The sequence below is a fragment of the Chanodichthys erythropterus genome, chromosome 9 (genome assembly GCF_024489055.1).
Source record: "Chanodichthys erythropterus isolate Z2021 chromosome 9, ASM2448905v1, whole genome shotgun sequence".
In the NCBI taxonomy this organism is placed as follows: domain Eukaryota; kingdom Metazoa; phylum Chordata; class Actinopteri; order Cypriniformes; family Xenocyprididae; genus Chanodichthys; species Chanodichthys erythropterus.
In genome coordinates this window covers 2,444,878-2,462,515 of record NC_090229.1, presented here as the reverse complement: position 1 = coordinate 2,462,515, position 17,638 = coordinate 2,444,878, and the positions used below count along the sequence as shown (strand labels likewise).

The window sequence follows — 17,638 nt, the reverse complement described above, 5'->3', positions numbered from 1 at the left end:
CTGAAAATACAGCAAACGCACAACATCACTTCTGATCTGTGACTCCAGACCACAGTCAGAGGAAGAACACACTCCAATACCGTTTGAGATGGCGACGGCGATGTAAACCACTCCGGTGATGAGGATCGCCAGGAGAGTTCCTTTGGGAATCGCTGATTGCGGATCCTGGAGAGATGGGCCGATGTAGGCAGATGTTACTAATATCATCTCTTTAGAAATGTGATGACAAAAATCCAACGAAACTCAAAAATAACCCTTTTCGGCCTAAACAGTTTTCAGGTGAAATGGTTTTGGATGGCCAAAATCATTGACTGAAACAGTGATGTTTAATTATTAACCAGCTTTAAATCTTGCAATTCTGACTTTATATCTCGCAATTCTGACTTTATATCTCGCAATTCTGACTTTATAACACGCAATTCTGAATTTTTATCTCGCAATTCTGACTTTATATCTCGCAATTCTGACTTTATATCTCGCAATTCTGACTTTATAACTCGCAATTCTGACTTTATATCTCGCAATTCTGACTTTATAACTCGTATTTCTGACTTTATACCTCGCAATTCTGACTTTATAACTCGCAAATCTGACTTTATAACTCGCAATTCTGACTTTATATCTCGCAATTCTGACTTTATATCTCGTAATTCTGACTTTATAACTCGCAATTCTGACTTTATATCTCGCAATACCGACTTTATATCTCGTAATTCTGACTTTATAACTCGCAATTCTGACTTTATAACTCGCAATTCTGACTTTATATCTCGCAATTCTGACTTTATATCTCGTAATTCTGACTTTATAACTCGCAAATCTGACTTTATAACTCGCAATTCTGACTTTATATCTCGCAATTCTGACTTTATATCTCGTAATTCTGACTTTATAACTCGCAATTCTGACTTTATATCTCGCAATACCGACTTTATATCTCGTAATTCTGACTTTATAACTCGCAATTCTGACTTTATATCTCGCAATTCTGACTTTATATCTCACAATTCTGACTTTATATCTCGCAATTCTGACTTTATATCTCGCAATTCTGACTTTATATCTCGCAATTCTGACTTTATATCTCGCATTTCTGACTTTATATCTCCCAATTCTGACTTTATATCTCGCAATTCTGACTTTATAACTCGCAATTCTGACTTTATAACTCGCATTTCTGACTTTATATCTTGCAATTCTGACTTTATATCTCGCAATTCTGACTTTATATCTCGCAATTCTGACTTTATATCTCGCAATTCTGACTTTATATCTCGCAATTCTGACTTTATATCTCGCAATTCTGACTTTATATCTCGTAATTCTGACTTTATAACTCGCAATTCTGACTTTATAACTCGCAATTCTGACTTTATATCTCGCAATTCTGACTTTATATCTCACAATTCTGACTTTATATCTTGCAATTCTGACTTTATATCTCGCAATTCTGACTTTATATCTCGCAATTCTGACTTTATATCTCGCATTTCTGACTTTATATCTCGCAATTCTGACTTTATAACTCGCAATTCTGACTTTATAACTCGCATTTCTGACTTTATATCTCGCAATTCTGACTTTATATCTCGCAATTCTGACTTTATATCTCGCAATTCTGACTTTTATATCTCGCAAATCTGACTTTATAACTCGCAATTCTGACTTTATAACTCGCATTTCTGACTTTATATCACGCAATTCTGACTTTATAACTCGCAATTCTGACTTTATATCACACAATTCTGACTTTTATATCTCGCAAATCTGACTTTATAACTCGCAATTCTGACTTTATATCTCGCAATTCTGACTTTATATCTCGCAATTCTGACTTTTATATCTCGCAAATCTGACTTTATAACTCGCAATTCTGACTTTATAACTCGCATTTCTGACTTTATATCACGCAATTCTGACTTTATAACTCGCAATTCTGACTTTATATCACGCAATTCTGACTTTTATATCTCGCAAATCTGACTTTATAACTCGCAATTCTGACTTTATAACTCGCATTTCTGACTTTATATCACGCAATTCTGACTTTATAACTCGCAATTCTGACTTTATATCTCGCAATTCTGACTTTATATCTCGCAAATCTGACTTTATAACTCGCAATTCTGACTTTATATCACGCAATTCTGACTTTATAACTCGCAATTCTGACTTTATATCACGCAATTCTGACTTACATCTCGCAATTCTGACTTTATATCACGCAATTCTGACTTTATAACTCGCAATTCTGACTTTATATCTCGCAATTCTGACTTTATATCTCGCAATTCTGACTTTATATCACACAATTCTGACTTTATAACTCGCAATTCTGACTTACATCTCGCAATTCTGACTTTATATCTCGCAATTCTGACTTACATCTCGCAATTCTGACTTTATATCACGCAATTCTGACTTTATATCTCGCAATTCTGACTTTATATCTCGCAATTCTGCCTTTATATCTCACAATTCTGACTATATAACTCGCATTTCTGACTTTATATCTCACAATTCTGACTTTATATCTCGCAATTCTGACTTTATAACTCGCAATTCTGACTTTATAACTCGCATTTCTGACTTTATATCTTGCAATTCTGACTATATAACTCGCATTTCTGACTTTATATCGTCTCGGTTACGTATGTAACCCTCGTTCCCTGAAGGAGGGAACGGAGACGTACGTCAGTAGTGACCGACGAATTGGGATATCGCTTAGAGAGCCCTATCATCTTCGTGTAAACTAAAACAAGCCAATGGAATTGGCGTGCGATATTTGCATAATGCGCACCGCCCCCGACAGGTGTATATAAATAGGAAGCAGATGCAATCGCACTCTGTTTTTCGCTGAGGAGACAACTGGTGTCCGCACTACAGCGAGGGTACAGAAACTGTGGCGACGGGACGTACGTCTCCGTTCCCTCCTTCAGGGAACGAGGGTTACATACGTAACCGAGACGTTCCCTTTCAGTCGGTCACGTTCGACGTACGTCAGTAGTGACCGACGAATTGGGATCCCAACTAAAGCGCCACAGTTACGAAACCCCTTCCAGTGCCCAGCGCAAGCTCAGCCGCCCATAGCACCGGCTGGCGGTGAAGGGGGCGAGCTTACACCGAGAGAGTCTACTGCTGTCTAACCACTACCCACTAAGTAAACTAGACACACTGGGGAAGCGAACCCGTAAGGGACGCTGCGGAAACCACTACCTACCCAATGGGGGAGGAGTTTACGTGGGAATACACATATGGACTGGCCCGGAGGGGCAGTACGCATATGGAGTCCCTGGGATGGCTCCACCTGGTTAGGGGGAGACTCATCTGACAGGTGACAGCAGAGCTGGCTCTGCTAAGGGAAGACACGGACTCGGCCCGTAGGGAGTTTTAAACCGTGGAAAATACACATATGGGACCGCTCACGTAGAGGGGTCACGACATATGGGCCCCAGCCAACAGACAGCGTCAGCGACGGATGTAGGCCTGGCATCAGACACTCCGCAATGTCCGAGCCGAAGGGGGAGGCGGAGGAACTCGACAGGGTTCGCCAAGCGGGGAACGCGACTGGAGTGAAAGTATGCACGTATCCGGCCAGAGGCGGGAATGGCATTGCAAGCCGACACTTAGAGTGGGTACAACACGTCTACCGACTAGTGGATGCGAGTACACGCGAGGATACCGGCTCTACACGTAGGCTATAAAACCTAGCGAACGTGTTAGGTGTCGCCCAGCCCGCAGCTCTACAGATATCTGTCAGCGAGGCGCCATGAGCCAGCGCCCAGGAAGAGGCCACCCCTCTGGTGGAGTGGGCTCTCAACCCGAGCGGGCAAGGCACGCCCTGGGATTCGTACGCCAAGGCGATGGCATCCACTATCCAGTGGGCCATCCTCTGCTTGGAGACAGCCTTTCCCTTCTGCTGGCCTCCGTAACAGATGAAGAGCTGATCTGAGGTCCTAAAGCTTCGCGTTCTGTCCACGTAAACGCGCAGAGCGCGGACGGGACAGAGCAAAGCTAGGGCTGGGTCTGCCTCCTCCGAGGGCAGCGCTTGCAGGTTCACTACCTGATCTCTGAAGGGAGTGGTAGGAACCTTGGGCACGTATCCAGGCCGGGGTCTCAGGATGACGTGAGAAGCACCGGGCCCGAATTCTAGGCACGTTTCGTCGACCGAAAATGCATGCAGATCCCCTACCCTCTTCAGGGAAGCCAATGCAACCAGAAGAACCGTCTTAAGAGACATTAGTTTCAGGTCGACTGATTGCAAAGGTTCGAAGGGATGACCCCGGAGAGCTGTGAGAACCAGGGTCAAATCCCAAGAGGGTACGGAGGAAGGGCGAGGAGGATTCAGTCTCCTGGCCCCCCTCAGGAATCTGACGATCAGATCGTGTTTCCCCAGGGACTTACCCTCAACTGCATGGTGATGTGCGGCAATGGCGGCAACATACACCTTGAGGGTGGAGGGAGACAGCCTTCGCTCCAACCCATCTTGCAGAAAGGAAAGCACGGATCCGACCGAACATGATCGGGGGTCCTCTCGGCGAGAGGCGCACCATTCGACGAACAGGTTCCACTTCAGCGCGTAGAGATTCCTAGTGGACGGAGCTCTAGCGGAAGTGATGGTGTCTACGACCGCTTGCGGGAGATCACTCAGAACCTCCGCATCCCGTCCAGGGACCACACGTGGAGGTTCCACAGATCGGGACGCGGGTGCCACAGGGTGCCCCGTCTCTGAGTCAGGGGGTCCTTCCTCAAAGGAATCGGCCAGGGAGGTGCTGTCACGAGGAGAATGAGGTCTGAGAATCAGGTCCGAGTGGGCCAGTACGGAGCCACTAACAGAACCTGCTCCCCGTCCTCCCTGACCTTGCACATGAGTTGTGCGAGAAGGCTCACTGGGGGGAACGCATGTTTGCGCAGACCCGGGGGCCAGCTGTGTGCCAGGACATCCGTGCCGAGCGTGCCGCCGGTCAGGGAATAAAACCACTGGCGGAGGCAGTTTCCGGGGAGGCAAGCAGGACTACCTGGGCCTCGCCGAAACGCTGCCAAATCAGCTGGACCACCTGGTGGTGGAGCCGCCACTCGCCCGCAAGTAGATGCTGCCGTGACAGCTCGTCGGCTGCACGGTTGAGCACACCTGAGACACGAGTGGCCCGAAGGGACCTCAGATCCTTCTGACTCCACAACAAGAGATGGCGGGCGAGTTGCAACATGCGACGGAAGCGTAGACCACCTTGACGGTAGGTGTACGCAACGGCCGCAATGCTTAGTGAGCGGACTAGAACGTGCTTGCCTGACAACAGCTCCTTGAAGCGGGCCAGCGCAAGACGAACCGCTAGCAACTCGAGGCAATTGGTATGCCAATGCAGCTGAGGCCCCGTCCAAAGACCTGTCACTGCATGCCCGTTGTACGTGGCCCCCCATCCCGTGGCAGAGACATCTGTGGAGACCACAGCGTGCCTGGACACTCGTTCGAGGGGTACTCCGGCCCACAGGAACGAAGGGTCCAACCACCGGATAAGGGTGCGACGGCAGCTCGGTGTCACGGGGACACGGAGCGTGCCGCACTGCCACGCCCATCTCGGGACCCGGCCGCGGAGCCAGTGTTGAAGCGGTCTCATATGAAGCAATCCGAGCGGCGTTACCGCGGCTGCAGATGCCATATGCCCCAGGAGCCTCTGAAAATCTTTCAGTGGAGCCGCTGTCCTGCACTTGAGCGAGCTCAGGCAGTTCAACACCGACTGGACGCGCACCTCAGTGAGACGCGCAGTCCGTGCGACCGAGTCTAGCTCGAGACCGAAACAAGAGATCCTCTACCCGGGGGCGAGTTAGCTCTTGTCCCAGTTGACCTGAAGACCCAACCGGTTGGGAGCTACAACCATGTCGGGTAGGACTTTGTACTGACATGCCCGACCCTCGAACGCAGACCGACCTAGGAAGGGTCTGCGTCGAGGCAGAATCGAGACATGAAAGTATGCGTCCTTCAGGTCTATTGCTGCAAACCAATCCTGGGGACGGTCCAGGATTGGCCGTAGCCCACCGCCCTTTTACGGTACAATGAAGTAGGGGCTGTAAAACCCCGACTTCATATCGGCTGGAGGGACCGGCTTGATTGTACCCTTCGCCAGGAGGACAGCAATCTCCACCCGGAGAACAGGAGCACTGTCCAACGACACCGGAGTGAAGTGGACAGCCCTGAAGACCGGGGGACGCCGGGCGAACTGAATCGCATAGCCGAGTCTGATAGTACGAATGAGCCAACTGGACAGGCTGGGGAGCGTGCTCCATGCTTCCAGACACTGAGCCAGCAGGACCAAAGGCACCACAGACGCACCGGGGGTGGGGCAGCAAGGCAGAGAGGGACCCGACCCGGACGGCTTGGGGGCGGCCCGGAGTGGGGTCAGACTCTGTGAGGCAGCAGTGTGCATGGGAGACGGCGCACGGGACGCGGTCTGCACCATCACACTGCCACCTGCTGGCGAATGGGGAGGGAGCTGACAGCAGCGAGGCGGAGCCTGGCACACTGGCAGACACCCCCTGTTGTGACCTGGAGTTTGAGGAAACTGCTCCTTTTGTGGCAAAGTGGGTACCGCTGGACTCCGGAGAGCCAGCGGCGGTAGATGGACAGCCGCCACAAAATCCCCCCCGGCCCTCCTCCGGGGGTGGGAGAGCAGATGGAATACTCTCCCAAAGGGCAGGAACCTTCCGCTCCAGGTCGCCCGTCTCAGGGCCGAGTTTTCCCCGACCGCTTGCCACCTGGCTGGCAGAGACGGGCTGGGCACCACGTCCGCGCCCGGCACCCTGCTGTTTGGCTGGTGTAGGCTGCTGCTTTGCCAACTTAGCAGGGGCGGAGGAAGACGCAGGCGGGCGCCCTCGGCGACGAGCGGGCTGAGGCTGAGCCACGGGCGGCTGGGTGGAGGCAGCAGCGGACCGCCGTGGCATGACATGTCTGATAGCCTCAGCCTGCTTCTGTGCAGCGGAGGACTGTTGGGCACAGCTCTCCACCGCGTCGCCGAAAAGGCCGACCGGAGACACGGGGGAATCCAGGAACCGATGTTTGTCGGTCTCCCTCATGTCTGCCAAGGTCAGCCAGAGGTGGCGTTGCTGGGCTACCAGAGTAGACATCGCCTGGCCAACAGAACGCGCTGTCACTTTCGTTGCCCGGAGGGCAAGGTCAGTGGCAGCGCGCAGCTCCCCAAGCAGCTGTTGGTCAGGACCTTCCTGGGGCATCTGCGACAGCGCTTTTGCCTGATAGACCTGCAAAAGGGCCACCGCGTGCAGGGCAGAGTCAGCCTGCCCACAGGCACTGTAAGCTTTCTCAGTCAGACCGGCTGAGAATTCACAGGCCTGGGACGGGAGACGCGGCTCACCGCGCCAGCCAGCGGCCGTTGGACACAACTGCGTCGCAACAGACCGCTCGACTGGCGGGATCTTCGCGTACCCCCTGGCTAGCCCGCCGTCCAGGGAGGTGAAGGCGGACGAGGGACCAGGCCCCGTACGAGCCCCAAGCGGAGCTTGCCAAGACCTGGTCACCTCATCGTGTACTTCCGGGAAGAAAGGCATTGGGGCGGGACGCTGGATTTGACCAGCGCGACCCCCCGCCAAGTACCAATCGTCCAACCGAGATGGGCCGGGACAGGGTGGAGGGTTCCACTCAAGCCCGACGCACAAGGCGGCCCGGGAGAGCACAGCCGTAAGCTCGGGATCCGACTCGGGCAACGCTACCGTCCCGGGCGGCAGCGCGTCCGAATCCTCCCCCGAGGACTCAGGCTCACCTTCCGATGCAGCGATCGACATCTGATCCGCCGCCGGCACACCAAAGGTAACGGCTGGACAGTCCGTAGAGGGCCCAGCGGAAACCAACGGTGGCACGATGGGTTGCGGTGCTGATGAGGCGGCAGGGGCCCGAGGAGCGTTTCCGCTCGGCGGGGAAGCCCTGACCGTAATCCTCCGGTCACCCTTCCTATACAGCGCCGTACCGTCATTCCGGTTCCCGGGGCCGGAAAAAACGGTCGTACGCGGCATAGGAGAGGGGACCCCCGCTTCCTGAGACTTCAGGAAGGAGAGTCTCGACCTCAGCATCGCGATAGTCATGTTCCCGCAATGGGAACATGAACCATCCACAAAAGCTGCTTCAGCGTGCAGAATGCCCAAACACGAGATGCAACGATTGTGCCCATCAGCAGGGACCAGGGAACGACCGCACCCATTAACGCACAGACGAAATGACATACTGTCAGGGTTCGTCTGTAAAGCTCTTTTAGAAGGGGAAGTCAACTCACTCGTGCTGAAGCACCCAGGGAGCGACGCGATGTGTCAGGTACACCACTCCCTGACACACCGAGGAACCGGCCCAAATCGCTACACACGCACACGCTCTTTGTGTTGCTGTGAAAACAGCAGTTTTCGAGCTTATAGCTCAGCTCCTCGGAGACTCGCGACCTCGCTGAACGTGCCCTTTCACCAGCACTGAAAGCTCGCTGTAAATCCTCTTCTGAGGCAATGTTTTAGAATAAAACAAACGAAGAAAGGAGTCTTCTAAAACAGGACACCAGTGAATGGCTCCGAAGCGAAAGACAGAGTGCGATTGCATCTGCTTCCTATTTATATACACCTGTCGGGGGCGGTGCACATTATGCAAATATCGCACGCCAATTCCATTGGCTTGTTTTAGTTTACACGAAGATGATAGGGCTCTCTAAGCGATATCCCAATTCGTCGGTCACTACTGACGTACGTCGAACGTGACCGACTGAAAGGAAACTCGCAATTCTGACTTTATATTTCGCATTTCTGACTTTATATCTTGCAATTCTGACTTTATATCTCGCAATTCTGACTTTATATCTCGCAATTCTGACTTTATATCTCGCAATTCTGACTTTTATATCTCGCAAATCTGACTTTATAACTCGCAATTCTGACTTTATAACTCGCATTTCTGACTTTATATCTCGCAATTCTGACTTTATATCTCGCAAATCTGACTTTATAACTCGCAATTCTGACTTTATATCACGCAATTCTGACTTTATAACTCGCAATTCTGACTTTATATCACACAATTCTGACTTACATCTCGCAATTCTGACTTTATATCACGCAATTCTGACTTTATAACTCGCAATTCTGACTTTATATCTCGCAATTCTGACTTTATATCTCGCAATTCTGACTTTATATCACGCAATTCTGACTTTATAACTCGCAATTCTGACTTACATCTCGCAATTCTGACTTTATATCACGCAATTCTGACTTTATAACTCGCAATTCTGACTTTATATCTCGCAATTCTGACTTTATATCTCGCAATTCTGACTTTATATCACGCAATTCTGACTTTATAACTCGCAATTCTGACTTACATCTCGCAATTCTGACTTTATATCTCGCAATTCTGACTTACATCTCGCAATTCTGACTTTATATCACGCAATTCTGACTTTATATCTCGCAATTCTGACTTTATATCTCGCAATTCTGACTTTTATATCTCGCAAATCTGACTTTATAACTCGCAATTCTGACTTTATAACTCGCAATTCTGACTTTATATCTCGCAATACCGACTTTATATCTCGTAATTCTGACTTTATAACTCGCAATTCTGACTTTATATCTCGCAATTCTGACTTTATATCTCACAATTCTGACTTTATATCTCGCAATTCTGACTTTATATCTCGCAATTCTGACTTTATATCTCGCAATTCTGACTTTATATCTCGCATTTCTGACTTTATATCTCCCAATTCTGACTTTATATCTCGCAATTCTGACTTTATAACTCGCAATTCTGACTTTATAACTCGCATTTCTGACTTTATATCTCGCAATTCTGACTTTATATCTCGCAATTCTGACTTTATATCTCGCAATTCTGACTTTATATCTCGCAATTCTGACTTTTTATCTCGCAATTCTGACTTTATATCTCGTAATTCTGACTTTATATCTTGCAATTCTTACTTTATATCTCGCAATTCTGACTTTATATCTCGCAATTCTGACTTTATATCTCGCATTTCTGACTTTATATCTCGCAATTCTGACTTTATAACTCGCAATTCTGACTTTATAACTCGCATTTCTGACTTTATATCTCGCAATTCTGACTTTATATCTCGCAATTCTGACTTTATATCTCGCAATTCTGACTTTTATATCTCGCAAATCTGACTGTATAACTCGCAATTCTGACTTTATAACTCGCATTTCTGACTTTATATCACGCAATTCTGACTTTATAACTCGCAATTCTGACTTTATATCACGCAATTCTGACTTTTATATCTCGCAAATCTGACTTTATAACTCGCAATTCTGACTTTATATCTCGCAATTCTGACTTTATATCACGCAATTCTGACTTTATATCTCGCAATTCTGACTTTTATATCTCGCAAATCTGACTTTATAACTCGCAATTCTGACTTTATATCTCGCAATTCTGACTTTATATCACGCAATTATGACTTTATATCTCGCAATTCTGACTTTTATATCTCGCAAATCTGACTTTATAACTCGCAATTCTGACTTTATAACTCGCATTTCTGACTTTATATCACGCAATTCTGACTTTATAACTCGCAATTCTGACTTTATATCACGCAATTCTGACTTTTATATCTCGCAAATCTGACTTTATAACTCGCAATTCTGACTTTATATCTCGCAATTCTGACTTTATATCTCGCAATTCTGACTTTATATCACGCAATTCTGACTTTTATATCTCGCAAATCTGACTTTATAACTCGCAATTCTGACTTTATATCTCGCAATTCTGACTTTATATCACGCAATTATGACTTTATATCTCGCAATTCTGACTTTTATATCTCGCAAATCTGACTTTATAACTCGCAATTCTGACTTTATAACTCGCATTTCTGACTTTATATCACGCAATTCTGACTTTATAACTCGCAATTCTGACTTTATATCACGCAATTCTGACTTTTATATCTCGCAATTCTGACTTTATATCACGCAATTCTGACTTTATAACTCGCAATTCTGACTTTATATCTCGCAATTCTGTCTTTATATCTCGCAATTCTGACTTTATATCACGCAATTCTGACTTTATAACTCGCAATTCTGACTTACATCTTGCAATTCTGACTTTATATCTCGCAATTCTGACTTACATCTCGCAATTCTGACTTTATATCACGCAATTCTGACTTTATATCTCGCAATTCTGACTTTATATCTCGCAATTCTGACTTTATATCTCACAATTCTGACTATATAACTCGCATTTCTGACTTTATATCTCACAATTCTGACTTTATATCTCGCAATTCTGACTTTATAACTCGCAATTCTGACTTTATAACTCGCATTTCTGCCTTTATATCTTGCAATTCTGACTATATAACTCGCATTTCTGACTTTATATCTCGCAATTCTGACTTTATATCTCGCATTTCTGACTTTATATCTCGCAATTCTGACTTTACATCTCGCAATTCTGACTTTATATCTCACAATTCTGACTATATAACTCGCATTTCTGACTTTATATCACGCAATTCTGACTTTATAACTCGCAATTCTGACTTTATATCACGCAATTCTGACTTTTATATCTCGCAAATCTGACTTTATAACTCGCAATTCTGACTTTATATCTCACAATTCTGACTATATAACTCGCATTTCTGACTTTATATCTCGCAATTCTGACTTTTATATCTCGCAAATCTGACTTTATAACTTGCAATTCTGACTTTATAACTCGCATTTCTGACTTTATATCTCGCAATTCTGACTTTATATCTCGCATTTCTGACTTTATATCTCGCAATTCTGACTTTATATTTCGCATTTCTGACTTTATAACTCGCAATTCTGACTTTATATCACGCAATTCTGACTTTTATATCTCGCAAATCTGACTTTATAACTCGCAATTCTGACTTTATATCTCGCAATTCTGACTTTATATCACGCAATTATGACTTTATATCTCGCAATTCTGACTTTTATATCTCGCAAATCTGACTTTATAACTCGCAATTCTGACTTTATAACTCGCATTTCTGACTTTATATCACGCAATTCTGACTTTATAACTCGCAATTCTGACTTTATATCACGCAATTCTGACTTTTATATCTCGCAATTCTGACTTTATATCACGCAATTCTGACTTTATAACTCGCAATTCTGACTTTATATCTCGCAATTCTGTCTTTATATCTCGCAATTCTGACTTTATATCACGCAATTCTGACTTTATAACTCGCAATTCTGACTTACATCTCGCAATTCTGACTTTATATCTCGCAATTCTGACTTACATCTCGCAATTCTGACTTTATATCACGCAATTCTGACTTTATATCTCGCAATTCTGACTTTATATCTCGCAATTCTGACTTTATATCTCACAATTCTGACTATATAACTTGCATTTCTGACTTTATATCTCACAATTCTGACTTTATATCTCGCAATTCTGACTTTATAACTCGCAATTCTGACTTTATAACTCGCATTTCTGCCTTTATATCTTGCAATTCTGACTATATAACTCGCATTTCTGACTTTATATCTCGCAATTCTGACTTTATATTTCGCATTTCTGACTTTATATCTCGCAATTCTGACTTTACATCTCGCAATTCTGACTTTATATCTCACAATTCTGACTATATAACTCGCATTTCTGACTTTATATCACGCAATTCTGACTTTATAACTCGCAATTCTGACTTTATATCACGCAATTCTGACTTTTATATCTCGCAAATCTGACTTTATAACTCGCAATTCTGACTTTATATCTCGCAATTCTGACTTTATATCTCGCAATTCTGACTTTATATCACGCAATTCTGACTTTTATATCTCGCAAATCTGACTTTATAACTCGCAATTCTGACTTTATATCTCGCAATTCTGACTTTATATCACGCAATTATGACTTTATATCTCGCAATTCTGACTTTTATATCTCGCAAATCTGACTTTATAACTCGCAATTCTGACTTTATAACTCGCATTTCTGACTTTATATCACGCAATTCTGACTTTATAACTCGCAATTCTGACTTTATATCACGCAATTCTGACTTTTATATCTCGCAATTCTGACTTTATATCACGCAATTCTGACTTTATAACTCGCAATTCTGACTTTATATCTCGCAATTCTGTCTTTATATCTCGCAATTCTGACTTTATATCACGCAATTCTGACTTTATAACTCGCAATTCTGACTTACATCTCGCAATTCTGACTTTATATCTCGCAATTCTGACTTACATCTCGCAATTCTGACTTTATATCACGCAATTCTGACTTTATATCTCGCAATTCTGACTTTATATCTCACAATTCTGACTTTATATCTCGCAATTCTGACTTTATAACTCGCAATTCTGACTTTATAACTCGCATTTCTGCCTTTATATCTTGCAATTCTGACTATATAACTCGCATTTCTGACTTTATATCTCGCAATTCTGACTTTATATTTCGCATTTCTGACTTTATATCTCGCAATTCTGACTTTATATCTCGCAATTCTGACTTTATATCTCACAATTCTGACTATATAACTCGCATTTCTGACTTTATATCTCGCAATTCTGACTTTTATATCTCGCAAATCTGACTTTATAACTTGCAATTCTGACTTTATAACTCGCAATTCTGACTTTATATTTCGCATTTCTGACTTTATATCTTGCAATTCTGACTTTATATCTCGCAATTCTGACTTTATATCTCGCAATTCTGACTTTATATCTCGCAATTCTGACTTTTATATCTCGCAAATCTGACTTTATAACTTGCAATTCTGACTTTATAACTCGCATTTCTGACTTTATATCTCGCAATTCTGACTTTATATCTCGCAAATCTGACTTTATAACTCGCAATTCTGACTTTATATCACGCAATTCTGACTTTATAACTCGCAATTCTGACTTTATATCACACAATTCTGACTTACATCTCGCAATTCTGACTTTATATCACGCAATTCTGACTTTATAACTCGCAATTCTGACTTTATATCTCGCAATTCTGACTTTATATCTCGCAATTCTGACTTTATATCACGCAATTCTGACTTTATAACTCGCAATTCTGACTTACATCTCGCAATTCTGACTTTATATCACGCAATTCTGACTTTATAACTCGCAATTCTGACTTTATATCTCGCAATTCTGACTTTATATCTCGCAATTCTGACTTTATATCACGCAATTCTGACTTTATAACTCGCAATTCTGACTTACATCTCGCAATTCTGACTTTATATCTCGCAATTCTGACTTACATCTCGCAATTCTGACTTTATATCACGCAATTCTGACTTTATATCTCGCAATTCTGACTTTATATCTCGCAATTCTGACTTTTATATCTCGCAAATCTGACTTTATAACTCGCAATTCTGACTTTATAACTCGCAATTCTGACTTTATATCTCGCAATACCGACTTTATATCTCGTAATTCTGACTTTATAACTCGCAATTCTGACTTTATATCTCGCAATTCTGACTTTATATCTCACAATTCTGACTTTATATCTCGCAATTCTGACTTTATATCTCGCAATTCTGACTTTATATCTCGCAATTCTGACTTTATATCTCGCATTTCTGACTTTATATCTCCCAATTCTGACTTTATATCTCGCAATTCTGACTTTATAACTCGCAATTCTGACTTTATAACTCGCATTTCTGACTTTATATCTCGCAATTCTGACTTTATATCTCGCAATTCTGACTTTATATCTCGCAATTCTGACTTTATATCTCGCAATTCTGACTTTTTATCTCGCAATTCTGACTTTATATCTCGTAATTCTGACTTTATATCTTGCAATTCTTACTTTATATCTCGCAATTCTGACTTTATATCTCGCAATTCTGACTTTATATCTCGCATTTCTGACTTTATATCTCGCAATTCTGACTTTATAACTCGCAATTCTGACTTTATAACTCGCATTTCTGACTTTATATCTCGCAATTCTGACTTTATATCTCGCAATTCTGACTTTATATCTCGCAATTCTGACTTTTATATCTCGCAAATCTGACTGTATAACTCGCAATTCTGACTTTATAACTCGCATTTCTGACTTTATATCACGCAATTCTGACTTTATAACTCGCAATTCTGACTTTATATCACGCAATTCTGACTTTTATATCTCGCAAATCTGACTTTATAACTCGCAATTCTGACTTTATATCTCGCAATTCTGACTTTATATCACGCAATTCTGACTTTATATCTCGCAATTCTGACTTTTATATCTCGCAAATCTGACTTTATAACTCGCAATTCTGACTTTATATCTCGCAATTCTGACTTTATATCACGCAATTATGACTTTATATCTCGCAATTCTGACTTTTATATCTCGCAAATCTGACTTTATAACTCGCAATTCTGACTTTATAACTCGCATTTCTGACTTTATATCACGCAATTCTGACTTTATAACTCGCAATTCTGACTTTATATCACGCAATTCTGACTTTTATATCTCGCAAATCTGACTTTATAACTCGCAATTCTGACTTTATATCTCGCAATTCTGACTTTATATCTCGCAATTCTGACTTTATATCACGCAATTCTGACTTTTATATCTCGCAAATCTGACTTTATAACTCGCAATTCTGACTTTATATCTCGCAATTCTGACTTTATATCACGCAATTATGACTTTATATCTCGCAATTCTGACTTTTATATCTCGCAAATCTGACTTTATAACTCGCAATTCTGACTTTATAACTCGCATTTCTGACTTTATATCACGCAATTCTGACTTTATAACTCGCAATTCTGACTTTATATCACGCAATTCTGACTTTTATATCTCGCAATTCTGACTTTATATCACGCAATTCTGACTTTATAACTCGCAATTCTGACTTTATATCTCGCAATTCTGTCTTTATATCTCGCAATTCTGACTTTATATCACGCAATTCTGACTTTATAACTCGCAATTCTGACTTACATCTCGCAATTCTGACTTTATATCTCGCAATTCTGACTTACATCTCGCAATTCTGACTTTATATCACGCAATTCTGACTTTATATCTCGCAATTCTGACTTTATATCTCGCAATTCTGACTTTATATCTCACAATTCTGACTATATAACTCGCATTTCTGACTTTATATCTCACAATTCTGACTTTATATCTCGCAATTCTGACTTTATAACTCGCAATTCTGACTTTATAACTCGCATTTCTGCCTTTATATCTTGCAATTCTGACTATATAACTCGCATTTCTGACTTTATATCTCGCAATTCTGACTTTATATCTCGCATTTCTGACTTTATATCTCGCAATTCTGACTTTACATCTCGCAATTCTGACTTTATATCTCACAATTCTGACTATATAACTCGCATTTCTGACTTTATATCACGCAATTCTGACTTTATAACTCGCAATTCTGACTTTATATCACGCAATTCTGACTTTTATATCTCGCAAATCTGACTTTATAACTCGCAATTCTGACTTTATATCTCACAATTCTGACTATATAACTCGCATTTCTGACTTTATATCTCGCAATTCTGACTTTTATATCTCGCAAATCTGACTTTATAACTTGCAATTCTGACTTTATAACTCGCATTTCTGACTTTATATCTCGCAATTCTGACTTTATATCTCGCATTTCTGACTTTATATCTCGCAATTCTGACTTTATATTTCGCATTTCTGACTTTATAACTCGCAATTCTGACTTTATATCACGCAATTCTGACTTTTATATCTCGCAAATCTGACTTTATAACTCGCAATTCTGACTTTATATCTCGCAATTCTGACTTTATATCACGCAATTATGACTTTATATCTCGCAATTCTGACTTTTATATCTCGCAAATCTGACTTTATAACTCGCAATTCTGACTTTATAACTCGCATTTCTGACTTTATATCACGCAATTCTGACTTTATAACTCGCAATTCTGACTTTATATCACGCAATTCTGACTTTTATATCTCGCAATTCTGACTTTATATCACGCAATTCTGACTTTATAACTCGCAATTCTGACTTTATATCTCGCAATTCTGTCTTTATATCTCGCAATTCTGACTTTATATCACGCAATTCTGACTTTATAACTCGCAATTCTGACTTACATCTCGCAATTCTGACTTTATATCTCGCAATTCTGACTTACATCTCGCAATTCTGACTTTATATCACGCAATTCTGACTTTATATCTCGCAATTCTGACTTTATATCTCGCAATTCTGACTTTATATCTCACAATTCTGACTATATAACTTGCATTTCTGACTTTATATCTCACAATTCTGACTTTATATCTCGCAATTCTGACTTTATAACTCGCAATTCTGACTTTATAACTCGCATTTCTGCCTTTATATCTTGCAATTCTGACTATATAACTCGCATTTCTGACTTTATATCTCGCAATTCTGACTTTATATTTCGCATTTCTGACTTTATATCTCGCAATTCTGACTTTACATCTCGCAATTCTGACTTTATATCTCACAATTCTGACTATATAACTCGCATTTCTGACTTTATATCACGCAATTCTGACTTTATAACTCGCAATTCTGACTTTATATCA

The 17,638-nt window shown here is 42.4% G+C and overlaps 1 protein-coding gene across 1 annotated transcript in view; it reads right to left on the bottom strand.

Moving 5' to 3' along the window:
* LOC137026759 (solute carrier family 12 member 2-like) overlaps nt 1-17,638 on the bottom strand; it is a 37,631-nt gene that overhangs the window by 9,278 nt on the left and 10,715 nt on the right. Inside the window, exon 9 of the mRNA XM_067394228.1 lies at nt 81-165. Within this exon, the coding sequence (XP_067250329.1) occupies nt 81-165 (85 nt within the window). The remainder of the gene's footprint in view (nt 1-80; nt 166-17,638) is intronic.